Genomic DNA, 26,345 nt, shown 5'->3' with positions numbered 1-26,345 from the left:
TCTGAGACAATGGTAACAGCAGACGAATATCTTAACAGCATTGCCTCTCCTATATCAGTCTCTAACAGGAGCTGAATCTCTTAGCAGCATTTATGTTTCCTGTATCAAACCTCTTTGCCAGGGCATCTTTCACCTCCTCATGCAGCTCTGGGGTTTCAAGAAGGAATCTGTGGTCACTCAAACTTCTGCCTCTGGATAATGATCCAGAGGTCTGGCATACATTGATGCACAGAATTTTTTAAACTTTCATTAATAAGCAGTGGGGCTAATAATAACCCCCCCCCCCACATAAGTACCCTATCCTGACCTCTGGCTTACTCTTGAGTAGTCTGAATATGAGGAGTTGCCTGGTTTATCTATTGTTCTCAGGTTTTGAGAGGTGCATACTTTAGATACAAGGTTGGTTTATTTATACAGAGCTAGTGGAGGTGTGTGCCAACACTAATGAATGCTGCTAGTGGAGGTGTGTGCCAACACTAGTGAATGCTGCTAGTGGAGGTGTGCCAACACTAGTGAATGCTGCCAGTGGAGGTGTGTGCCAACACTATTGAATGCTGCTAGTGGAGGTGTGTGCCAACACTAGTGAATGCTGCCAGTGGAGGTGTGCCAACACTAGTGAATGCTGCCAGTGGAGGTGTGCGCCAACACTAGTGAATGCTGCCAGTGGAGGTGTGCGCCAACACTAGTGAATGCTGCTAGTGGAGGTGTGCGCCAACACTAGTGAATGCTGCTAGTGGAGGTGTGCGCCAACACTAGTGAATGCTGCTAGTGGAGGTGTGCGCCAACACTAGTGAATGCTGCTAGTGGAGGTGTGTGCCAACACTAGTGAATGCTGCTCGTGGAGGTGTGTGCCAACACTAGTGAATGCTGCTCGTGGAGGTGTGTGCCAACACTAGTGAATGCTGCTAGTGGAGGTGTGTGCCAACGCTAGTGAATGCTGCTAGTGGAGGTGTGTACCAATGCTAGTGAATGCTGCTCGTGGAGGTGTGTACCAATGCTAGTGAATGCTGCTCGTGGAGGTGTGTGCCAACGCTAGTGAATGCTGCTCGTGGAGGTGTGTGCCAACACTAGTGAATGCTGCTCATGGAGGTGTGTGCCAATGCTAGTGAATGCATTCTTCGTAACTTACTAATCTCCTTCAGTCTGGTGCCTTAGACCACTCAGCCATCCTGATGGTCATAACCCATAATATTGTAGTGGGGGAGTCAGATGATTCCCAAGCACAGAATGAATGTATACCTTTGCGATCTGTTTTACGGCCTGGAAGAATCTCTTTTTGTGTATCTGCAATTGATTGTGAGATCAAACAGTAACCTAGCCTGCTGCTAACCTTCCCCACAGGTTTGGTGGCTGCATACGTTTCCAGATATCTAACAACCTTCAGGGCTTCTCTCTTGGCATTTAGAAGTCTCTGTACCTTTGAGACTCGTGCCTGGGATTTTTCCCATCAAGGATTCTGTTTACTGCCAAACTAAAATCCCACCTTCCCATGGCTTTATGCATATAATATACAGTATGATGTTGGTGGTTTTCCTTAAGGATATGCAACCAAAGTCCTTGCCTGTCTTTATCGTTCACAGCTGTGTTGATGACCGTTCATAAATGTGACCTTACAACAGACCTTATCAGCATTACAAATTTCATCACCAAAGCCATGGAACATATTACTACTGACGCCTTAAACTGTGATATTAAGAGTCTTGTTAGATTTGAACCCCCCCCCAAACAGTTTGGTTTTATAAAGTGTAGAGCCTGTCTATTTAATCCAGTAATTTGCTTTGAAAGGGTCATGGAGGCAATAGATGGTGTTCTTGCAGTACACGCAACATATCTTGACCCGGCTAAGATCTTTGACACCATTCCCCTTGTCTGGCAGTTGGCTTATAGGATTAAGGAGCTGTTAATGAGCTGTTTCCAGTGGTACAGTGGTGCAAAGTTTGATTCTCTCAGCTTCGATTGCCTAACTGCCTTACTCTGAGCAAGTCACTTTTGGAATCTTGTGTACTAGGCACTGTAGTGATATTCATATTTCAGTGTGGCCCGTTGCTTTGTTTTGTTTTTGTAAATGTGTAAAGATGTTGTTTCAGCTAGTGCCAGATGATTTCTTTGATGAACGTGTGCACCACTCAGGCTCAGACTGTTATATTAAATCTAAAAACAGGCAAGGTTGCACTTCTCACAGTACTTTGCTTGGTTTTGTTTTTCAGGCAAAGCCTCAAGCATCAGTCATTACTAGAAAACCATCTAAGGCACAATGACATTGTCTGTAGCTTATGCCAGGATATTCTTATTACCTTTCACTCCTGTCTGCAGCTGGCTGAGCAGATGAAGCTGTCAGGATCACAGGTCTGTTGCTTTACAATTCAGCATTGTAAGTAAATCAATAAATAAAATGTTAGTATGTGCCATAGCAAAACTACAGTTTAACTGTTTTATAGTATTCAAAATTAATGGGAGGGGGCAGAGTTTTTTAAAAGCTTGTTTGACCACCTTCCTGCCTATAAAGGTTGTGACGAAAGGAGATAGTGCCAGCACAGCTAAATGGAATTTTATAAATAATTGTCATTTGTGAATATCAACATGATTCATAAGATGCTTGTGTTGCAACTGTTAGAACTGTATGTCATGTGTGTATCAAACTAGGTTTGTATTGACGTGTGTTAAAAAAGGTATTTTGTAAAGTACTGAGCTTAAAGATGTATCCACATTTTGATCTGCTGGAAGAGAACAGAAATGTACATGCACTATTGTAACTGTATGTTAACAGTGAAAACTGGACTACAGGAGGTTAGCTTCAAAAATAGCTGAAATTAAGTTACTTTATGGCAGCTAGAGAAGGAATGTCTATACTAGGGAACTTTCTGTAATTTCTTTAGTGTGAAGTAATTACTAGTTTTGAAATGTGAAAGAATGCATTTGTTTTATGGCTTTCAGCCTCTGCCAAAGATCTGAGGTCTATGTATTTTCACAGGTAGATGCTAAATGCTGCCAGATTCTAACAGTAGGTGTTTCACCTAGGATAGAGTCAAATGACAAGAACTGATGTCATTCTGCAAGCTATCCCAGCAGTAATATTTGAGATATTAATTTTAAAAATTCTCTTAGACACAGAGCATTCTATATTCTGTCTTGGATGTTGTAACAAGAACCATTCACCACATCTGCCTTGCTTTTTAAGTAAGTTTCTAGGTTATAGTAATTCTCTTAGTTACAGTCAGAAATATAGTGAAGCAGAGTTTAGATGTTTTTCTTTATTTATTTGAGACGGTCTTGCAGTGTAGTTTTAAATATTTCCTGTTGTCTTGAGCTCTGCCACTGTGACTATATACTATTTTCTTCTTTTATTATTAAACATTTAAAACTTACATTACATTGTGGCTGATCAGTCTATAGATATTTAAGTGCTCTTGGTCAAACTACCATTTGTATTAATATTAATATTACACAGTAAGATTGGACATCCTTTGTTGAGGACCTTAAAGTAGCTGATAAGGAACTGGCTAGTGGCAGTGATAACTACGTTATAATCTGGGCAAAGGGGGGCATAGGTAGCAAACCTGCACAAGTCTTTCCCAGGGTTGTGTGTGTGTGTGTGTGGCAAGAACATGAAGCACTGGTTGGATAGCGAAGGTGCTGGAGGTCTTGGCTTGGCCACTCAGCTGAGATCTCAACTCTATAGCTGTGCCACTAGGGGAGTCTTATTGGGGTTCTGGAGAAAGAGGGAGAAACCAGCCCTTGACTGACTGTGGTCTCTGTGTGCTCTTAATTGAAATTCAACTGGATGCAGAGAGCTGCATCTGGTAGTAGTGTGTGTGTGTACCTGTCATCCTCCCAGTGTATGTTCCTCACTGTTGCCAGTGGTGAGGATTGATGCTCCTTGATTACTGGTCCAGTGGTGGGATGTCACAAAGGTCAGATGGTATTACTTCTCACTTTGAACTGTCATGTTTCTTTTTTTTTTTTAATAACTAAGGAAATGCTTGTTAAAGAATTTGGAAAGTACTGGTACGGAAAGCCAGTGAAGCCTCTCCTTTATGGTACGATATTGTCTAGTAGCCACGTATGTTATTCAGTCAAGCAAAGCTACAGGAAGTACGTTAGGATTGTAGTAGGACTGCACTACTGTCATCTTTTGTTCCTATGTTTTAGTGTAGCATTAGCTTCCATTACTTTTGCAGATAGTCAGCACCAGTGTTTCACACGTAGCCACTGTGAATGAGGAAAATGTGATGAAATGGTACAATGGAGCACCCTCACATATATGAATGGAAATTTGCATTTGGCATTGGAGAGGGATCATTGCAACAAGTTATTTCTCTGTACCCCTAAAATACAGCAACCTTAAAAGTGAAGCATCATACACCCCATGGTGAGGGCCCCTTTTTTAAAAACAATTGGTTGCCAGGTGCTCAAGCGTTTAGCACTGCTGCTTCACAGTGTTTGGTTATTAAGTTCGGAAGTTGTCTGTGATGCAAAGATTGCACATTTTCACTGTGTCCTTGTGGGTTTTCACTGGGTGCTGTAGTTATCTTTACTTCCCAACAGTGTGCTGTAGTTGAATTGGAGATCCTTTAAATTACCATAGGGGTGTGTGTGTTGGCCACATGGTGGTTTGTAGCCCCAGCTAGGATTAGTGTGTCTGCTTTGTTCCTATTGAGTATTGAGATCAGCTCCAACTCTGTGTGTGTGTTGGTCACATGGTGGTTTGGAGCCCCAGCTAGGATTAGAGTGTCTGCTTTTTTCCTATTGAGTATTAAGATCAGCTCCAACTCTGTGTGTGTTGGTCACATGGTGGTTTCGAGCCCCAGCTAGGATTAGTGTCTTTGCTTTGTTCCTATTGAGTATTGAGATCAGCTGCAACTCTGTGTGTTGGTCACATGGTGGTTTGGAGCCCCAGCCAAGATTAGTGTCTCTGCTTCATTCCTGTTGAGTATTGAGATCGGCTCCAACTCTCCTGTGAATCTGAACTTGATTAAGCAGATAGTCAGTGAATGAACTACTTGAGATTAGGGCTTTTAGTCACATTGACACAATGTCTTTGACCAGGTATCCTAAATGTTACATTTATTTATAACTGCACAACTGCCTTGTGTTTGAGTCATGCGCATATTTCCTTTAATATCTTAGGCATAACTGATTTTGCAGTGTATTAAATATATATTGTTTGCACCATAGGGATGGAGTTGAAGACTTGGCTTCACTCAGAATGCTGTTGGAACAATGGAAACAGGCCACAGCCAGAAATCTACTTAAGGATGTTTACTTTCATGTTTTTTCTTGTCCATGTGCTGTCATATGCAAGGTGCACATGAGGAAGACACTGTGTTTACTAAACATATCTGCTACAATAAATCTGCATTTCTTGTGACAACACAGTGGTGCAGCAGTGCGTTGTCGCTTAACAGCAAGAGGTTCTCCTATTCGATTCTCAGCTGGGGGTGCCTTCTGTGTGGAGTGTGTGTGTGTCCTCCGGGTGCTCCGGTTTCCTCCCACATTACAAAGACATGCATCCGGAGTATTTTTCCCCGGGCCTCCAGTCAAAATTGGCTTGTTCCAAGTTGGACTTTCCCGGTTAACAAATGTAAAATAAAATAAAAAAATCGTAAAACAAAATGATACTTATGAACATACTTCAAACCACAATAAATAAGTTTTGAAGATGGATTTCTCTCACTGGTTAGAGTGCATACAGCTACTTGTTTAAAAAAAAAAAAAAAAAGTGTTGGGTACTCTGTTATGTGCACAATGAAGACTCTAACTTGGCTGGGTCGATCTTGTAGTTTTTACTGAATGGTTGGCGTGTGTGACCATTACCCTTTGGTCTGGAAGCTGTTTGTGATATTTTGTAGGCACTCTAATGTTTATGGACATTTGGCTTGATTTTAAAGTCCATGTTTCTAAACTATAGCCAACCATCCACTTAATGCTTACTGATTAGGTCAGAAAAAGGCTGAAATATTGCATGTCTGCAGCTAACTGGGTTTGCCTTTATTGGTCTAAATGTACCCATAAAGACTTAAAAAGTAACATGTCATGGGCATTCAGATGTTATGTAGCTGAAACAGTGTATGTTAAGAGTTCAACTGCATACATCCCATGAGCCTCTACTACAGTAGGTTTAAGGTAATGGTTTAATGTGGGATCAGCCGCAAACTGTTTGTGTTCTATGTGCAGATGATACAGTCTCAAAAACTCGTAACAAGAGCTGATCCACACTGAGTGTGCAGGAAGATTTCAGATCTAGGAACTAGCGTGCCACTAACAAACTAATGGTAAGTACATTAAAAGCTAGGGTAATGGTATTTAGAAATACCCAAAACAATACCGCTGTTGACCTAATAGGAACACGTTTACCCTGGATCACACAATAAAAATGTTTAGGCAGTACTTTAGAACTAAACCTGCTTTTTAATGTTTCAGTACCAACATTTATGAATCTGTCAGCTACACCTGTGCTGTTTGTTACAGGGCCTCATAATGATTGTTTGCTGAGTTGTGTATGTAAAACGATGTCCATAAAACTCAGATTGTACTTAAGTAAAACATTTAGTGAATAGTGTTCCTTTGTACTAAAGTAAAAACATTTAGTGATGGTGTTCCTCCTTGTATTAAAGGACAATCTTTTCCCGCTTGTGTAATGGGTCAGTTCCTGCTAAATACTTGATTCCTGCAAAATATCTGGTGTCAGTATGCTTACTGTATTGCAGTGAAAACTATTCCGCTACACAACAGCACAGCTTTATGAAAATCTGGGAACCCAGAATGATTTGCTGCTTTACTGTGAACGTGCTGTAGTTGGTGAATTGCGGCTTTTAAGAAATCTATTGCTGCATCTTGAAAAGTGTTGAGCTTTGTAAATGGATCTGCATACGTTTGCTGTGATGTAATGTAGCTTGCACACTAGAGCATTGATCTCCTTTGTGATCTTGTTCTGGTAAATAGTTTGCCACAGTTTGAGGGCACAAGACAATGTCCGTATATGCTGATGGTTATTGCGAAGCTGTGTTGATATCATAACTGACTGGACAGCATTAGGGCATATTTATTCCTACAGGAGTGTCTGTCCCTTTACCCTGGGTATGTGTACTGCCTTACTTTTGGAGTAATATTGCATGTGTATTTGTGTCTACATGTGATCTGCTGTGTCACACTGCTTGTGTCAGTATTGTCACAATTTTTACTGCTGCTTATATTTGTACTTTATTCATATTTGCATTATTAAAATTGATATGTGATGTTGGCTCGCAGGGGGGGGGGGGCTGCTTTTATGTATTGTTTCATTTGTTTTACATTGTCTTGTCCATTGTGAAGGACAGTTGCACAATGTGTCACCGGGCAAGTCGATACGTGAAGAGGTGTTGACGTCAATCAAATGTGAAGCACAGAAGCAGAGATTGTAATTACTTTCTACTCCTGAATAATTGATGAATTATACAGATTTACTTCCTTACGTTGTTTACACTATGTAAAAAAAAATGAGATCATAACTACTTGATGTTGTCTCTTTCATTCCTCCTCATGGTTGGGTTATGGATCTGATCCTTGGATCCAACTCTGCCTCAATTTTTGAGACTAGGATCCAAGTCTGGAGCTCCTCCCACTTCCCATAATGCACCACCCCCTGACTAACTCCCTCAGATCTCATTTGCTGGTCAGAAGTGTCAGACGTGATTGCTGAGTCTCGAGTCTTTGCATAGTTTTCAGTGGGATTTCTATCTCCTTCATCTGAGTTTATTTCTGCAGATAAGTGACCATCTGAAGTTGATAATCGTCTTCCTATTCATCACTGATGGGTTCGGTTCCAAGCCCTTGGAACTGAGTTGGCCTCATACCAAGCTTGCGTGCACCAAAAACTCTCTAGCTAAGCTGCTACCCACAATGCCCCCTCACTCAGTTACCTCAGATCTTGTTTGTCACACAGCCATATAGCAGCGTTTCATCGAGCTCTCCAACTAAGTGTTATATTTTTCAAAATTTTATAAGTATTTGTGAATTTTTCCTGTCAGTTTGCTAATTTTTTCTTTATTTACTCACTCAGCTCTACCCTCTCTTTCTCTCCCTACACTTTCTTCTACTTTAGTGTGTGTGTGTGTTTCCTGTTATGTCGGAAAAGAAAGGGACTACGGGGTTTAAACACTGCTTTTCTTGCAGTGGTAAACTCCCGAATAGTGATTTACATGAAGAGTGTGTGTATTGTTTGGGGGTTCCGCACTTATCGGCGAAACCTCCATGTGATATCTGTGCCAGCTTCAGTCAGCAGACGCTGAATGAAAGATGAAACAAGTTGATTCTTAAGGGCCTGCTTCCTTCGCCATTGTGGGAGGCTATTTCTGCGTCGGAGGTCTCATCCCCTCCTTCTGTGGACAAGAAACTTCCTCGTTCAGACCCCTCTTCACCGGCCGATGATAGGAGCAAAAGCCATAAGTACAAGGCCCACAAGGCTTCTACCGAGCACCATATCACCTCCTCGGCTCCGAGTTTGGCTCCAGTGATTCATACCGAGGTCCCCTCATTGGCGCCTGTTCCAGCTCAGACAATGATGGTGCCCACTACAACCTCTGTTCCGACCAGTTTGCCTGTCTCTACCTCGGCACCGATGTCCCCCATTTCTGCTCCGTTGGTTCCGACAACAGCTTCGGTGCCGCTATTGACCTCCACCCCAGCTGTGACCTCGACTCCGAGCCCTTTCTCAGCTCTGATCATTCCCTTGTTGCCAGTTTCCAAACTGGAATCATCGGTGCCATTCTTTAATTCACCATGGACCTAGTACAACCCCGTCTGCGGATCCATTTGCCGGACAAGCCTTCAGCTCCTTTTTGGACTGGCCTGATTCCCCCTCAGGGGCATCGGTAAGGTCCACCAGTAGCCTTTCAGAATTGGATGTGGTGTGCCTCTTTGATCAGCTGCTGTCCGCCAGGGGAATTACAAATTTTCCTAGACTCCATCCCACTACGGGCTTTGGGTCTATTACAACGGCGACCCCTACATACTCTCCTCCCTTGGATCCCTTGGTTCCAAGGCTCATATTTCCGACATCTGCGAGAGGACCCCCTTCCTCAGCACTGACAATGAGGCTGAGGCTCCGAGGCCCCTTTGGGTATCTGTTCCGTCAGAACCCACCCTTCCTCAATCTCATGCTTGGGGGTTAGAACCCTCTGTTCCAGCCACGGTTCCAGTTGTGTTGCCGGTCCATCTTCTGGACCGAGCGTGACTCCTGCCCCAGTTTTGCTTGAGGCTTCATCCCGAAATTGTCTCCTTCGGTTCCGGGCTCCCATTCCCCTTAAGGCGGGCCTGCTTTCCAGTTGATGGAGAAGGGTGCTTGCTTCGAGCAATCCTCCTACGTCAGACACCCCAGCAGTTCCCTCTGAGCTGCAGCTGTCACAGGCCACCTTCTCAGGACTTCGAGAGCACAAGGCCCAGAAGCCCCCTGTTCAGGGTATTTCCCTTTGAGTCTTCTTAGGATGCTCCACCAAAGAACCCCCTCGGAATTGGGTGTGTAAGAGTCCCTCACGGCAGATGCGGACTACGATTATGGGGAAGGATCCCACGGTCACCCCCCTGACAATGTCTCATTTGGAGACATCCTTGAAATCTTGATGCAGAGGGATGACTGGAAGCCCTCCAACCCTTCCTCGGAGGAATCTGTATTCCTACAGGCTTTCCGCTCTCGGCCCTCTACTTCTTGGGTGACCCCCCCGCTGATGAGTTGGTCAAGCTCATCGTGCAATGGGCATGGAGAAACCCTGACTCCGTTGAGGCCATCCCCAGGAGATCAGATAAGATACTCTCCCATCCAGAGGATCAACCCCATTGGTGGAGAGGTTTGCCAGTAGATGCTATGGTGGTGGCTGCAGCCACGTAAAAGGACCTTGCGGAGGAAAGTCCTGCTGTTCACCCACCCAACAGAGAGTCCTGGGTGGTGGACAGGTTAGGGAAACGAGTTTTTGCATCAGCGACCTTTGCAGTCAGGTCTCTGAACTTTCTGGCACATTTTACAAGGCTCCAGAGATATCTCATCTCCGAGCTGTATGGAACCCTCGCGGGTCAAGTTTCTGATGGGGCACATGATAAAGTTGCTTCCCAACTTGCCACCCTAGAATCAGTGTCCAATTTTTCCATGAGGTTGCTGTCCCACGCAACCGAAGGAGCGCATAGAGCGGCGGGTGCAGGTGTAGTTATGAGACGTCATGCCTGGATGCGCATTTGTGACCTCCCGGACTCCTTCAGGTCTTCCTTTTTAAACGGCCCTATGGAACCATCAGCTTCGTTCGGTGCCAAGGTCAAGGATACATTAGCCAGGTGCGAACAGGATGGGAAGACCTTGTCTCCCATGAGTCTACGTTTTTCCAAACCTCAGTGTTCCTTCTCTAGGAACCAGAGGAGTGGAAAAATGTGGCACAAGAAATCTCAAGCTCCTTTCCGTGACACGTGGTGAGGACTCCTCCAGAGGCAGAGGGGGTTCCAATAATGGAAGATGCCTCTTTCGGGGCAGAGGGGTCCCCGAAATCAGGGCTCCAGAGATTTTTTCTCGGGAAGACCGTATCAGCGCTCGTGAAGTGCTGCCCGATTGCTTTCCTCTGGAAGCAGTCGGGGTGCATTTCTCTCTGCACCAAGCTGTGCCTCTCTCCATTACAAACGATCAGTGGGTGCAGAGAATAATTTCTAGAAGCTGTTACATTTCCCTTATCTCTTATCCAAGACCTCCAAGAATTCTTCCCGATGTTCCACCCAGTCAAAGGGAGGAGGCAGCTTCCAAAATACGAAAGCTATGTCAAAAACGAGTCATCCAACAGGTCCCCCCAGACCAGTGTGGATCAGGGTTTTACTCTGGATTCTTTAGTACCAAAAAAGACCGGGGACTGGAGGCCCATTTTGGATCTCAGCCAGCTAAACAAATCAGTGATTCAGACCAAGTTCTGAATGGTCACGATTCAATCCATCCTCCCCTTTCTGCGGAAGGGTGTGTGGATGTGCTCATTAGATCTCCGGGATGCGTATTACCACATCAAAATGTACAAACGCTCCGGGAGTCTCCTTCGCTTCCAGCTGGGAGCCAATCACTACCAATTCAGAGCCCTGCCATTCGGTCTCTCAATGGCCCCTGAGTGTTCACGGAATGCGTAGCAGTGGTCACAGCTCATCTGAGACTTCAGGGATTCCAGGTGTTTCCGTATTTAGACAATTGGCTCCTCTCTGCCCCCACCAAGCACCTTCTGGTCAGGGCCCTCTGCTACACTCTAGTTCTAGCGGAGTCCCTGGACATCACCATCCACTGGGAAAAATCCAACCTTTAGCCCTCACAACAATTGGAATTTATAGAAGCAATATTCAACACTCAATCAAGTCTGGTCTCTTCCCCCCCCCCCCCTCCTCACAGGCATTGGAGATTAAGGGCACAAGTTGAAGTGATACTCTGTCGAAGAAAAGTGTCTGAAAGGGAAGTTTGCTCTTCGGTCGATGGCAGTAGCCATCCCAATTGTTCCCCTAGCCAGATTACACGAGACTACTACAGTGGCTCCTTCTGTCCCAGTGGATATCCAATCTTCATCCCCTGAGCTCACAGATTCTCGTCACCAATACCTGCAAACAAGATCTCCTCTGGTGGATGAGTACAGACAAAAATCTGTCGCCCCTTCCAGGCTCCCGAACCCAACGCCACGGTGACCACGGACGCTTCTCTGATAGGGTGGGGAGGCCACTTCCAGGGAAAGTCAGTCCAAGGCGCGTGGTCCAGCATAGAGGTCAACTTGCATATCAATGTCCTGGAGTTGAGTGGTGCTATTAGCATTGCAAGCATTCCACCCGCACCTTCCGTCCAGAATGATTGCTATCCAGTCAGACAGCATGTCCATTGTCTGGTACATAAACAGGGAGGGACCAGATCTTTACCCCCTATGTCGCGAAGCCATGAGAATCTGGCATTGGGCGATAGCTTCCAAGCACTTTCTGATTGCAACACATATCCCAGGGAGCTCCAACATGATTGCGGACAGGCTAAGCAGATGCATCTTCTGTCCTCACAAGTGGTCTCTCAGTCCGAGCGTGACGGCAGAAATCTTCAGCCGTTGGGGCCAGCCATGCTGCGATCTTTTCGCCTCCCCCTCAAACACAAAATGCAGCAGCTACTTTGCCCTCTTTCCCCCTCACAGGGAGATACCCAGAGATGCTTTGATTCACGATTGGCCCGTGGGTCTCCTTTATCTTTATCCTCCGATTCCTCTGATCCCACTTTTTCTAAGGAAAGCTATTCGGTTGAGAAGCAAAGTTATCCTCATTGCCCCTTTCTGTCCATGTCAAGTGTGGTTTCTCTTCCTCCGACTTCATCTGTTACAACCTCCTTGGATCCTAGACACTCGTCAGGACCTCATATCTCCCCCACAAGGGCTGACTCCACCGAATCTATCCACTCTCAAGCTGACGGCTTGGTTCCTCCACTTCCATTCGTTGCCAGGCAGGAAACCCTCTCCTCATCTGTCCGTGATATTATCCTGGCCTCTCATAAACCATCCACCAGAAAACTTTACAGGGACAAATGGAAAAGATTCTCTATCTGGTCACATAATCAGAAGCTAGATCCGTTCTCGGCTCCTGTAGCTACTACTCTTTATTATCTTGCTGAGTTGTTCGACAGTGGTGCATCAGCATCCACCATTCGAGTCCATTTAGCAGCTATTTCCAACTTCCATAATGGTTCAGATGGAGTCCCACTTAATTTCACTTGACTTTGCAAGCCCTTTCTCAAGGGAATTTTCCACAGCAGACCTCCCATCAGGCAACCGATGGAGGCATGGAATCTCTCCTGGGTTCTAAAGTCTCTATCTCTCTACCCCCTTTTGAGCCTGCTGTGACGTGTGATCTAAAATTCCTGTCATGTGAATCCTTTATTTCTGGTGGCGGTCACTTCAGCCAGGTTAATTTCTGAGTTGTAAACCTTATGTATCAAGAGTCCTTATCTGATTTTCCATAAGGACAGAGTATCACTTCGTACTAACCCATCCTTTCTTCCCAAGGTGGTTTCCGACTTTTCTGTTAACCAGTCCATTGAACTCCCTGTATTATTTCCAAATTATTCAAACAAGGGAGAATATACTGCCTGCATTCATTGGATGTTCATAGACAATTATGTTTCTACCTGGACCGAACTAAGTCCTTTCGCAAGTCGGACCAACTTTTCATTTCCTTTTCTGGCCCTAGAATGGGATGTGCAGTATCTAAAGTTACTTTGTCAAAATGGCTCAGGGATTGCATTAGCTTCTCATATTCGCTTATGAACGACTCTAAGCTTGGTCAAATCAAAGCTCACTCAACTAGGGCTATTGCAGCATCGGTTGCCTTCCACTCTAAGACCTCCATGGATGACATCTGTGCAGCAGCCATTTAGGCTAAACCCCATACCTTCATCAAGCATTACAAATTGGATCTGATCTCCAGGGGAAGAGCGGCCTTTGGCTCAATGGTTCTCAGGAATGTTCTTCCATAAGGGCCACTTAGGTTCTCCAAGTAGCTTGGGATTCTGTCCCATCAGTGATGAATAGTAAGAAGATTAACAACTTCAGATAAAGAAGTTGTCTCTTACCATAATGTTCCATCTGAGTTGTTTATCTTCTTCCAGTCATCACACCCTCCCACTGACCCCCGCCAAAGGCTCCTGGAAGATAGTCTGGGTCTTTGTGGTGTTTCAGGGTTTCTGCGCAGAGATGGCCTCTGACTTTCTGATGTCCTTCATGGATGCATCTGCAGTCATAACAAATGGGTTGTCCTGTCGTCAGGCAGCCCTTCGGTCGGCCGGATTCCAAAGTCTGGGTCCGGCTTCGGCTGATGTCGCACTTCACCCGACGTCATCTCTGCTGGTCTTTGGGTATAAAAGCATCAGCCGACGCCATTTTCCTCAGTCTTTCTTGCCGCGTGGCGCCCGAAGCAGAAGCTGTTCGCAAGTGCCGGTCGGTCAGATCCAGAGATTACTACTACCGAATACTACTTCGAAGACATGTCTATTAAGGCCTTTGCCAGGGCTAAAGCAGCCAAATCTGCTAAATCAGTGCCTGTTAAACCCCCCTCAATCAGGCCCACTTCTAGTTCACAAATGCTTACTCTGGCAGAAGATTTAATATCCTTAATTAGGGGATCCCAATCTCACCCAGACAGGGCCTCTCAGCCCCCAGAAAAGAGACCTAGAGCAGAGCCCCCCGAGCCTGTGTCCTCTGATGATTCTGCGGATGACTCAGACATTACAGACCAGCCAGAGGCTCCTTTTTCCAATTATGAAGACTCTGATGCTGAAGAATCCATTCCAGCTGCCTCTCCACCAGAGGAATTCTCCTTTGGGGAAACCTTACATGCCATGAGAGAACAATTCCAATGGCAGGGACAGGATTTCTCGGATTCAAGAAAAAGGCTTAGGACTTTTCTGCACTTACCACAACATAGGCCCTTAGCTATACCTCCTGTCCTGTCTGTTGTGGACGATGCATTTAATGATGTCTGCACTGCACCTGATTCTTTACCTCCAACCCCTGCCAAACCAGATAGATTTTACAGGGTGCCAGACACTCATCACCACCTATACAAGGCCCCACTTGCAGACCCCGAAACTATATCCCAGGGGCCTAAGGCAGTAGCCTCGACCACAGCAAAAACCCCTATTCCCTCTGAAAGGGAATCCAGGTCCTTAGAGAGATGGGGGAAAAAAGTCTACACCTCTGCTACTCTCTCAGCTAGAGCTTTAAACTGTCAGTTTCACATGATCCAATACCAAGAGTTTATGCTTGATCAGTTAATTAAAAAGCTGTCCTCTGATGAATCTTTAGATAAGAAATATGTATTAGAAATGGTGAATAACATCCAACAGGTTAGTAACCATTCCTTAAAATGTGGCTATGATGCACTGGAGGCTTCATTTAGATCAGCCATGACTGGCACAGTGACAAGAAGGCATGCATGGTTGAAAGAACAGGTCTTACCGGATCATGTTAAAGCTAAGCTATTGGATGCTCCTATGGATAAGGCCAGTCTATTTGGGGAACCTGCCCAGCAGGTAATGAAGAAAATGGAAGAGAAGGCAAAATCTGTACAAACAGTTAAAGATTTCCTACAGGTTCAGCCCCAAGGTTTGCAGGAACTGGCCCGCCCAAAAATTGGTGCTTTCCTGACTCCACAAGATCACAAAGGGGCAGGAACAGACGCCCTAGGGGCAGAAATCAATCCAGAGGAGGTGCCTACAGAGGACGACAGTGGCAAGGCAATAACCGAGGCACAGACACAACCACTGCCACTGCAACAGGACAATCACAGTGACTTGGTTCTGATTCCGCCTACCAGGGAGCAAATAGCAGCACCATTAGGTGGAAAGTTAGCCTTATTCTCGAAAAATTGGCACTACATCACAAAAGACAAGTGGATTTTGCAAACCATAGACCAAGGCTACCGGTTCCACTTCCACACTTTACCAGTAAAAAGAGGAATGCCAAACCTGCCCCCAAATCAAAGAATAGAAGCCCTGCACCAAATAGCGGAATTAACAAAGATGAGAGCTGTGGAAAGAGTACCAATAACAGAACAGGGCAAAGGATTCTACTCCAGACTCTTCCTAGTACCAAGAAAAGAGAAAACTGGAGACCTATTCTCGACCTGTCCATCTTAAACACATACATCATTGTCCCAAAATTCAAAATGCTGACCCTACAGCAACTTCTTCCCATGCTGGGCAAGGAGTGTTGGCTGGTAACTCTAGATCTCAAGGAGGCATACCTGCACGTCCCCATTCGACCAAATTGCAGAAGATACCTCAGATTTCTTGCAGGATCAGAGCATTATCAATTCTCAGCATTGCCCTTTGGCTTATCTACTGTGCCCAGAGTATTCACAAAATGCCTGGCATCAGTAATCGCTCACTGCAGAGTACAGGGAATCCAAATTTATCCATACCTGGACGACTGCCTGTTACAAGCGGACAACAAAAGCAAGCTGACAACAGATTTACAAAGGGTCATTTACTTGCTTCAAGCCCTGGGATACACAGTCAATTTACAAAAGTCAAGGCTGATACCATCCCAGACAAGAACTTTCTTGGGCGCGGAATTGGACACAGTAAAACAAATGGCATTCCTAACTGCAGAAAAACAAAAAGAGCTTCCTCTTTACTTCTTGGCATTAACAAAGCAGAACAAACTAACAGCAAGAAAAGTTCTGCAGGCTTTGGGCTTCATGGCATCATGCATAATCTTGGTCCCACATGCCAGACTGCATATGAGAAAGTTACAGTGGTACCTAAAGAATTTATGGTCTCAACACAGGCACAGCTTAGAAACAGAAATACCACTAATCCCATGCTTAAAACAGGAGTTCCTATGGTGGGCTCAGGCATGCCAGTCAAACCCAGGCCTACCCTTCCACAACTTCCGAGCAAGCCAAACCATCACAACGGACGCCTCAGACCTAGGATGGGGGGCACACATGCTGGACAAATGCGTACAAGGACTGTGGACTCAGGAACAGCTGCACCTTCACATAAACCAAAAAGAGATGCTGGCAGTAAAACTGGCAATGCTAAAATTCAGACCATTCCTCAAAGAAGGCCATTTGATGATAAGGACAGACAACACCACAGTCATGTGGTACATCAACAAACAGGGAGGCACTCATTCATACCCCCTATGCAGAATGACTTTGGACCTTTGGAATCTGGCTCTAAGCTACAACATCCAGTTACAGGCAATATTTGTACCCGGAAAAGAGAACACCTTAGCAGACATTTTAAGCAGAACCACCTCGGATGCTCACGAATGGATGCTACACCCGGACATCTTCAAGGCCATCACAAAGAAATGGGGAATGCCACAAATCGATCTATTCGCTTCCCCAAAATCACCAGCTCAAAAATTCTGCACAAGGACATTCCACCCACTTGCATGGAAGGTGGACTCTCTATCCTTCAGCTGGAAAGGCCTGACAGCATATGCATTTCCACCTCTTCCCTTGATGCACAAGGTACTACTGAAAATCAAAGAGGAACGCCCAAGGATAATTCTGATAGCTCGAACTGGCCAAGACAACACTGGTACCCATTGCTGAGGAGCATGTCTCGGGAGAAAATGTGGTCAATACCCCTGATGCCTCTGATGTTAACTCAGAACAACTACAGCATCATACATCCAAACCTAAAAACCTTGCAACTGACTGCCTGGAACATCACATAGCAGTAACTAACCCAGACCTTTCACAAAGGGTTAAAGACATTATCCTTGAAGCCCGCAGACCTTCAACAAGAAGGAACTATGCAGGAAAATGGAAAAGGTTCGTCATTTGGAGTACTGAAAGAGGAAAAGATGTGTCGAACATAGATATTGCTAACATTCTGGAGTACTTGGCAGAGCTTCTACATACAGGCCTGTCCTATTCCTCCATCAAGATACATGCATCAGCTATCTCATCAGAATACAGCTTTGATCCTCCTGTCTTTTCACATCCTCTACTCAGGCAATTCCTCAGAGGGATCAAGAATGTAAAACCTCCTAGGAAGCCACCATTACCAGCATGGGACTTGAATTTTGTACTAGAAAATTGACACTCCTCCGTTTGAACCAGCAGCAACAGCAGATCTACAACACCTGTCATGGAAAACTGCTTTCCTACTGGCTATTACTTCAGCAAGGAGGGTTTCGGAACTACAGGCCTTAATGGCAGTGCAACCCTTCCTAATCTTCCATCAAGATAGGGTGTCCATGAGAACTAATCCTACATTTATGCCTAAGGTGGTATCCAGAGTGTCTTTAAACCAGGCAATCCACCTACCTACCTTCTTTCCCAACCCACAAAACAGAGGTGAAAGAATGCTGCATACCTTGGATGTACATAGACAGTTACGCTACTACCTGGACAGAACCAAAGGTAACAGAAAAACTGACCAGCTCTTTGTAGCCTATGCAACAGGAAGGGAAGGAAAAGCAATTTCCAAACAGACAATCTCCAAATGGATAGGAAATTGCATAAGATTCTGTTACTCCTACTATGGAAAACCAGTTCCACAGAACATAAGACCTCATTCTACAAGGGCTACAGCCACTACCACAGCTTTCTTAAGAGGAGTGGCAACCAAGGACATTATTGAGGCGGCTACTTGGACCTCCGTGCATACATTTGCCAAGCATTATAATTTACCTCTATATTCTAGATCCCGAGCAGGGTTTGCCACTGCTGTACTGCAAGGGATCCTGACTACACCATATAATTTTTATTCCTCCTCCCCTAGTTTGGCTATGGTATTCTACCCATTTGTTATGACTGCAAATGCATCCATGAAGGACATAGTACAGTTTTGTACCTACCATAAATGTAGATGTCTGAACTGGATAGCATCTGCAGTCAGGATTACCCTCCCTCCTTCCCCTCTGTGGTACTCCTAGGGTATTTACCCTCCTAATAGCTAGCTGGGGGGGGGGGGGAGTCTCTTATGGTGTATTTGTTTGTATATATGTACATACATGTTTATTTTTTGTGTTTGCCTTCTACTATTTTGGAAACATTGGCATTATCCAAAATTTAGCTTTCCACGAGGGCAATTGGCATCTGGGGCAAGAAACACTGAGGAAAATGGCGTCGGCTGATGCTTTTATACCCGAAGACCAGCAGAGATGACGTCGGGTGAAGTGCGACATCAGCCGAAGCCGGACCCAGACTTTGGAATCCGGCCGACCGAAGGGCTGCCTGACGACAGGACAACCCATTTGTTATGACTGCAGATGCTATCCAGTTCGGACATCTACATTTATGGTAGGTACAAAACTGTACTTTTTCTCTTATATGTTGCATGTAAACTCGATTTGAGGTAACTGAGTGAAGGGTATTGTGGGTAATAACTTAACTTGAGAGTTTTTGGTGCACGCAAGCTTGGTATAAGGCCGACTCGGTTCCAAGGGCTCTGAACCGAACCCATCAGTGATGACTGGAAGATCAACAATTCAGATGGAACGTTATGGTAAGGCATAACTTCTTTTATTGTATTCCTTTCTTCCCCTTCTGTTGGTGTGTAGATCCAGATTCCTTCTTTCTTCTTTTAGCTCATAGGTAGGTACTAGGCTGTTAGCCCTAGGGCCTATATAAGCCTAGCCAAAAAGGTACCCTGGCTTTCGCCACCCAAGAAAATTATTTTCCTGTGCCCCAGGTCGAGCAGAGCCACAGAAGTGATCCCTGTGGTGAATTTCCTATTTCCCATCCAATCATCAAGATTTTTCTTGAGTGCTAATGAGGAGCTCTGTTTGACATAGATAGGTAGTCTGTTCCAGAGTATGGGAAGCCTCTGGGACAGGAATCTATCCCTCCGGCATGTTTTGTTTATTGTGGTGACAAGGTTTAGGTCCCTAGAGCATGTAGCTTGGAGGGATTGGGATTTCTTTAAGTGGAGCATGTCCAACAGCTCTGGGTTTGACATAGCTTTGTATGTTAGGCAGAGATCGCCTCTGAGTAGGCGATATGCGACAGAGTAAAGCTGGAGTTTGTTGAGACGGTCTGCGTAGGGCATTTGTTTGAGGCCAGTAATCTACTTTGTGAGGTATTTCTGTGGCCTTTTCAGTTGTAGATGTCTTGTGAGTTACATACCAAAAGGGGGTTGTACTCTATAATGGGTCTAATGAGTAGAGGGGAACAATGACCTCTTTTTTTCTGGATGAGAAACCTTTTGTGATGAGGTGTGCCACATAAAAGGATTTCCTGACCACTGTGGCAATGTGATTATCAAAGGAGAGACTACTGTCCACCTGTGTCTCATGGTCTCTTATCACACTTTCGGCGTTAAGTAGACTTCCACTTATGTGGTAGTTCATGGGTACAGAGCTTTTACCAAAGGGGATGAAAATGCACTTTTTGACATTGAGGTTCAGGCCATGGCTTTGACACCAGGCATCTGTCTCAGTGAGGCCCTTTTGTAGCATGTCCACATCGTTAGGCGTTTCTGTTATGGCTCCTAGTTTGCAGTCATCTACAAACTTAGTTAGCCAAAGACCTTCTGTGTTAGCCTGTACTTCAGAGAAGTAGATAGCAAACAGGAAAGGACCCAGGACTGAACCCTGTGGTACTCCACTTGTCACTGGTCTGAAGTTGGATTTGGAGTCTGCTACTTTCACAGTGTGGGTTCTGTCCACGAGCCATTTGGCAACCCATCTTGTGACATAGGGATTTATACCTAGTTTAGTGAGCTTATCTATAATTCCAGAGTGGGGGATGGTGTCGAAAGCTGTGGCGAGATCTAGATAGGCTGTGTGAACCACCTTACCCTCATCCTATGGCTTTGTTGACTGCTTCAAATAAGTGAATCCGGTATAGGAGACATGATCTGCCTTTTACAAACCCAAACTGGGTAGGGTCCAGTGTTTGAAGATTACCAATGTCTTCGTTTATGAGTTCCATGATGATGTGTTCCATGGCCTTGCAGACTAGGCTCGTCAGGCTAATGAGGCAGTAGTTCCCAGGGTCTGCCGTGGCTCCCCCTTTGTGGAGTGGGATAACTGTCGTGGTGCGTTATTCAGTGGACACAAAGCCTGAGGTGAGGCTATGATTGAACATGGTACTTGGGTAGGGTGCCCGTTCATTCTGTAGTTAGCGCAGAACGCAGCCTGGGATATTGTCAGGTCCCATGGATGCTGTGTTCTTGGCTTTGGAGAGTGTTTTTTTTTTTACCTATGCAGTCGTGATTACAGGAACTTTGCATTCTTCCAGTATAGAGATGGTCCCTCTAGGGGGTGAGAGGGGGTTAAAGTTAGCACTGAACCTATCTGCCAGGATGTTGGCAATATCAGTTGGTTCTGTATATTTAGTGCCATTGTGCTGTAACTCAGAGCAGATCTGAGTGTTGCCATTGAGATTGTTGACATAGCTATAGAATGCTTTGTGGTTGTCTTTAGAGTTAGTGGCAATTTTGTTTTCGTAACTAGCTTTGGAGGATTTTGAGAGATCTCAGTTTCTTACTGAGGTTGATCAGGGAGTTCCTCCAGTCATGGGATTTTACTCTTTTTTGCAACAGTTTCTTTCTTCTGTTGTAGAGCTTGTTTATGGCAGAGGACCACCAGATTGGCTTCCTTTTTTTTGGAGGATAGCATCTTTTGGTTCAATTAAGGATAGCATGATCCATGCACTCGTGTAAGTGCTTATAAAGTGCATTTGTGTAGGATTCACCAGTTGTACCTCTATTGTCTGTCTGCATGGGTGTCCTGAAGTTTGCCACTTCTGTCTTAAGTGTGAAGTTGGCTTCGGAGAGATTTTTATGGTGGTTTCCCTAATTGGGGGTGGGGGCGGGATGTGGATGTCTAGGGTGATTTGCTTGTGGTCGGATCTTACCAACGAGGAACACCAGTTACCCATGTTGGTAATGACCAGGTCTAGGATATTTCTGCCCCTGGTGGGGGTGTGAATAAGTTGATCCAAGGAGTTGGAATTTATGAATTCCAGAAAACGTTGAGCAAAAGAGTTGGTACATGAGTAGTTTTCCCAGTTAATAGTGGGGTAGTTGAAATTGCCCATTATTAGGGTGTTACATTGTGCAGTAATACTTTCCAGTGAATCAAGAAATGAGGAGTGGGAATCCTGGGGCATGATGGGGGGGGGGGGTCTGTAGCAAGCTGCAATTTGGATTGCAGTCTTGCCCAGAGTTAGTTGCACTTGGATAATCTCGGATGCATTATGCTATGCAACTAGCCTGGAGGTGTGGATATCCTTAATGAATATGGACACACCTCCACCTTTAGTGCTTCGTTCTGGGTTAGGTGGCTGAAAGGTGTGGTATAAATTATAGCCTGGTAATGCAGGGGTGCTCTCTGGAGCTTTGAACCAGGTCTCTGTCTCTGCACAGATGTCTATGTTCTCCATTTTGAGTGCCTTGAGTGAGCGCATTTTGAGGTTTAGACTTCTAGCATTGAGTAGCATTACCCTCAGATTTTGCTTGTTTGTACCTGTTATGGTGGTGAATTTGTCATTTGAACCTTGCCTAAAAAAGGCACTATAGGGGTGGCAAGAGCCTTAGCCAGTATCCGGAATCCCAAGGGCGACAGGTGCAGGCCATCACTGGCAAAGCATCGTGGTCTAACGATCATGTCGTCCCAGGCAGACAAATACTGGATCCCCTTAGAATGACACCAGAAGCTTAGCCAATTGTTGTAGTCGATCATTTTGTCCTTGTACTGTGGCATCATTCTGGTTGATGGCAGAATGCTACTCAGGGCCAGGATCATACCTGCCTTGGCTACAAGTTCGGAGAGCTCCTCCTTGTCTCTTTTCATGTAGTCCAGGAAGGTACGTCTCAGATCATTCACACCAACATGGGCAATGACAGAGTCATGTTTGTACTTGTTGTGGAGTGACCTGAGTGCGTGCGTTTTGTGGCGGATCCTGGCACCTGACAGGCAGCTGACAGTAACTTTCTTCTTGTTTAGCCGGGTGAGTGGAACACCAGTGTGCCTTACTATAGAGTCACCTATGACTAGAGTGTTGGGTACGTTGTTATGCCTCATGAGCTGTGGATGATTGGCACACTGAGTTTGTAGGCTATGTCATTTGGGTTGTGTTGTGGGGGTGGAGTTTGCTTGCGTTTCTGCTTTGGAGGTCCCTGATGCTTGGGCAGGTTTTTATTGGGAGCCTCCACGAATGTAGGTGTGCATTTTTTGTTTCTATCTGTGTGTTTTGGTGGTGTAGGTTTTGAGGGACTATGTGATGTGTGATGTGGTGCAAGTGTTTACCTTCTTCTCTTGACTGTCTAGTCCAGTCTTGGGTGAAGAGAGCTTTGCTTCCATTTTGGCTATATAAGTGCATCTCACACAGGTTGTAGTGTTGGGTGGTAGGAGGAGAGGGTTGTCTGTGTACATGAGGCAATTGCTGCATTGCCCCAAGATGCCCATATTGATCAGGTAGAGAGGAGAAATCACTGGGAGCTGACCCTTAGACATGCCTGGATAGGTGCTTATTTATTAAGTACTAAAAACTGCTTTCCTCTAGACGAGTGAGGAAAGTTGAGTGCTGTAGTAATTTGCAGCTTATTTAGTGCTTACAGTGAGTTCTGAACAAGTGCTGAGTTTAAAGAAACAGATTTGAGTGCTGAAACTAGAAAACTGGCTAGTTCTAAGAAACAAAATTAAGCTAGAAGGCTTCCCTCCAACACAAAAGGGCTTGGGGGCTCAGAAGCCTGCAAACAGTCTAGACCACTTACAGGAAAGGCAGGAAACAAGCTTAACATTTTTTTTCCTTTTACAGATTCTCTTTGTACACAGTATAGGAGTGCCTGAAATCAGAATATGATCTCACTGCACTCAGTTGAGTGAGCAAATGAGATGGGCCCAGGAGGAGTATCCAAACACAAATTTACAAGAGGGGTGGGCAGTTTCAAAGTCACCAAGATAAACACCAAAACAAAACCAGGGAGGGTGGGTGGGGGAACTAACTGGAAAAACAGTCAAAACTTCCAGTTCAGTTAATATTCAATGCAGCACAAATCAATTAAAATGCTGTATTATTTAAAAACGTGCAGATAAAGGTACTTAAATTCTCTTATACGTCCAGTTGACTACAGCTCGATCTTAGCTGGCCGAAGCTCAGGGTTTAAGCCTTGGCAGTTGTTCGCCCGTCCTTTCCATCTAGCCATTGGTTTTCTGGTCTTTTCCCTTTGTGGCCGTTGTCTTTGTTTTTGTATCGCCTTTGGTCTTGACCAAAGGGAAAAAAAAAAAAAAAAAAAAAAAAAGAGTTAGATTTTTATATATTCTTGTAGCTAGCATTGTTGTATTGTTTCTGTGCTTCAGCTGTGGTGTTTTTGAGTTAGTGTGGAGTTGTATTTTGCTAGAGGAGATCCCTCGATAGAGGACATGCAAAAAGAGTCACACTGACTCCCATTTGGCGGCATCACTGAGGACACTAACTTCGATGAGGGGGAAGGATCCCCCAGCTGAACATCTGAGGACGCCTCCTTTGGAAACATTTTAGACATCCTGAGGCAAAGAAATGGTTAGTCAGCCCAATCTCCATCCTTGGAGGAGTCTATGTTTTTGCAGGGTTTTGAGATGGGCCCTTCTACATCCTGGGTGTTTCCCCTGGCTGACGAACTTGTGGATTTGGTGTCTCCCCAGGCTAGCCGGACTCTGTTGGACCAATTCCCAAATGGCCTCATAAATTATCTCCTCCTTCGAAGGCCATAATGGACTAAGGGTATCCCAGTTGATGTTGTGGCAGCAGCTAACAAAAATGAGCTAGTTGAACAGCACTCCACTGTCCGCCTGCCGAACAGAGAGTCATAAGCGATGGACAGGTTTGGTAAGAGCATTTATGCCTCAGCCACCTTTTTGTTGAGAGTATTAAACTACCTGGCACGTTTTACTTGCTTACAGAGGGAGCTAGTAAAGGAACTATTAGACTCTCTGGCAGAGATCCCATTGGTGGAGGACTTCGAAATTGTATCCTCGCGACTGATCACTCTGTCATCCTTATCCTTGTCCAGTTCTTCCATGAGTCATATCTCCCACTCTACAGAGGGAGCCTTATGGGCAGCCAGCTCAGGCACTGCTGTTCGGATGAGTCTTATCTCCCACTCTGCAGAGGGAGCCTCATGGGCAGCCAGCTCAGGCACTGCTGTTTGGATGAGTCTTCTCTCCCACTCTGCAGAGGGAGCCTCATGAGTAGCCAGCTCAGGTACTGCTGTTAGGAGACATGCCTGGATGAGGCTTTGTGATTTCACGAAATCCCATTTGATGGATTCTGTTGTCGGTCCAACGGTCAGAGACCCTTAACCAACAGTGAGTAAGAAGGGAAGACCTTATCTGCCATTTGGGTCAAGTTCTCAACTCTTCAGCGCACCTTTTCCAGAAACCAGAGCAATGGAAAGAAAACCTTGTTCAAAAAGCTCAGGGTCTTCCCAGGATCAAATCAGCATTCCTTCCTCTAGGGGCAGAGGAGGAAGTTTCAATGGGAGATGCTTTCCCAGGAGCAGAGGGGGTCCACAGGATCAGGGTTTCAGGGAACCTTTCTCTGATAGACCCTATCAGTGAAGCCCTGCCTAACTGCTCCTCTCTGGAGGCAGTCGTGGGTCGTTTTTCTGTGCACCCATCTGCCTGGACCGAGATAACGCAAAGCAAATGGTTACTAAAGATTATATCCAGATTTTGTTTTATTTCCTTTCTCCTTCGTACACCCAAGGGGTCATGACTCCCCGATGTTCCACCCAGTCAGAGGGAGTTTGCAGTAGCAGAAATTTTAAATCTACTGCAAAAAAGTCATCCAAGAGATCCCGACTGAGCAAAGAGGATTCGGAACTTATTCTAGCTTCTTTTCAGTGCCAGAGAAACAACTGCAATTCACACACACACACGTCAGTAGTGTGGTACATCAACAGACCAGGAAGATCCCACTCTTGCCCACTGTGCAGAGAGGCCATGAGGGTTTGGGAATGAGCGATGTCTTTGTGGACATTTTTCTGCTTGCAACTCTCATACCAGGGAAATCCAACATCCTGGCAGACAACTTCAGCAGGTCCATTCTGACCCCTTATGAGTGGTCCCTCAATCGATCAGTAGCGGACTTTATCTTAAGCCATTGGTGCCACCCTTGCTGCGACCTGTTTGCATCCGCAGAGAGCAAAAAGTGCAGCAACTATTTCCCTCTGATTCTCCCTCCGTGGGAGTTCCCGAGGGCTGCTGTATTTCACGATTGGCCCCCTGGTCTCCTCTGTGCTTACCCCCCCCCACACTAACATTGATCCCAAAGTTTCATCAGAAAGCAAAGCATCTGAAGTCCTTGGTAATCCTCATTGCCCCTTCTGGCCTTGACAGATTTGGTTCCCTTTTCTCTAGTCTCACCTAAAATATCCTCCATGGATTCTGGAACCCAAACAGGACCTCCTCCTTCACCCAGTAGAAGGTTTTCATCCCATTCTCATATCCCTCAAATTGACGGCTTGGTTTCTCCACTTCCAGTGATTATTCAAATGTCTAGGCTTGCTTCCCCCATCTGGGATATTATTCTAACTTCCCAAAAAACTGCAATGAAAGTGTATGGGAGTAAATAGAAGAGGTTTGTCCTCTGGGCCTCTAAAGATAACATTGACCCTTTTTCAGCTCCGATTTTGGCTATCCTTTTCTTCCTTGCATTGCTTTTCAAAGAAGGAGCCAGCTTCTCTACCATCAAACTTCAGGTGGCAGCCATCTGTAACTTTCATTCCAACAGTGTTTTCAGTTCTCATTCAACTTCCAAACTGTGCAAGGCCTTCTTGAAAGGGATCTTCCTCCTCAGGCCTCCAGTCAAAGATCTCTCCTCGCCATGGGATCTCACTGTGGTCTTGCAAGGCTTAATTCAAAAAAACGTTCGAACTAGCCTGTGATTGT

The 26,345-nt window shown here is 45.3% G+C and overlaps 1 protein-coding gene across 1 annotated transcript in view; it reads left to right on the top strand.

The window, feature by feature from the left end:
* Positions 1-26,345, top strand: part of CCHR10.PART0H1orf112 (chromosome chr10.part0 C1orf112 homolog) — a 2,885,111-nt gene that overhangs the window by 581,552 nt on the left and 2,277,214 nt on the right. The window contains exon 9 of the mRNA XM_044086752.1: positions 2,208-2,346. Within this exon, the coding sequence (XP_043942687.1) occupies positions 2,208-2,346 (139 nt within the window). The remainder of the gene's footprint in view (positions 1-2,207; positions 2,347-26,345) is intronic.

This window comes from Protopterus annectens, chromosome 10.part0 (assembly GCF_019279795.1).
Source record: "Protopterus annectens isolate FY-2018-M chromosome 10.part0, PAN1.0, whole genome shotgun sequence".
Taxonomy (NCBI): Eukaryota; Metazoa; Chordata; order Ceratodontiformes; family Protopteridae; genus Protopterus; species Protopterus annectens.
Note: the sequence above shows the minus strand (reverse complement) of the source record. Positions and strands in the feature narration are given on the sequence as shown.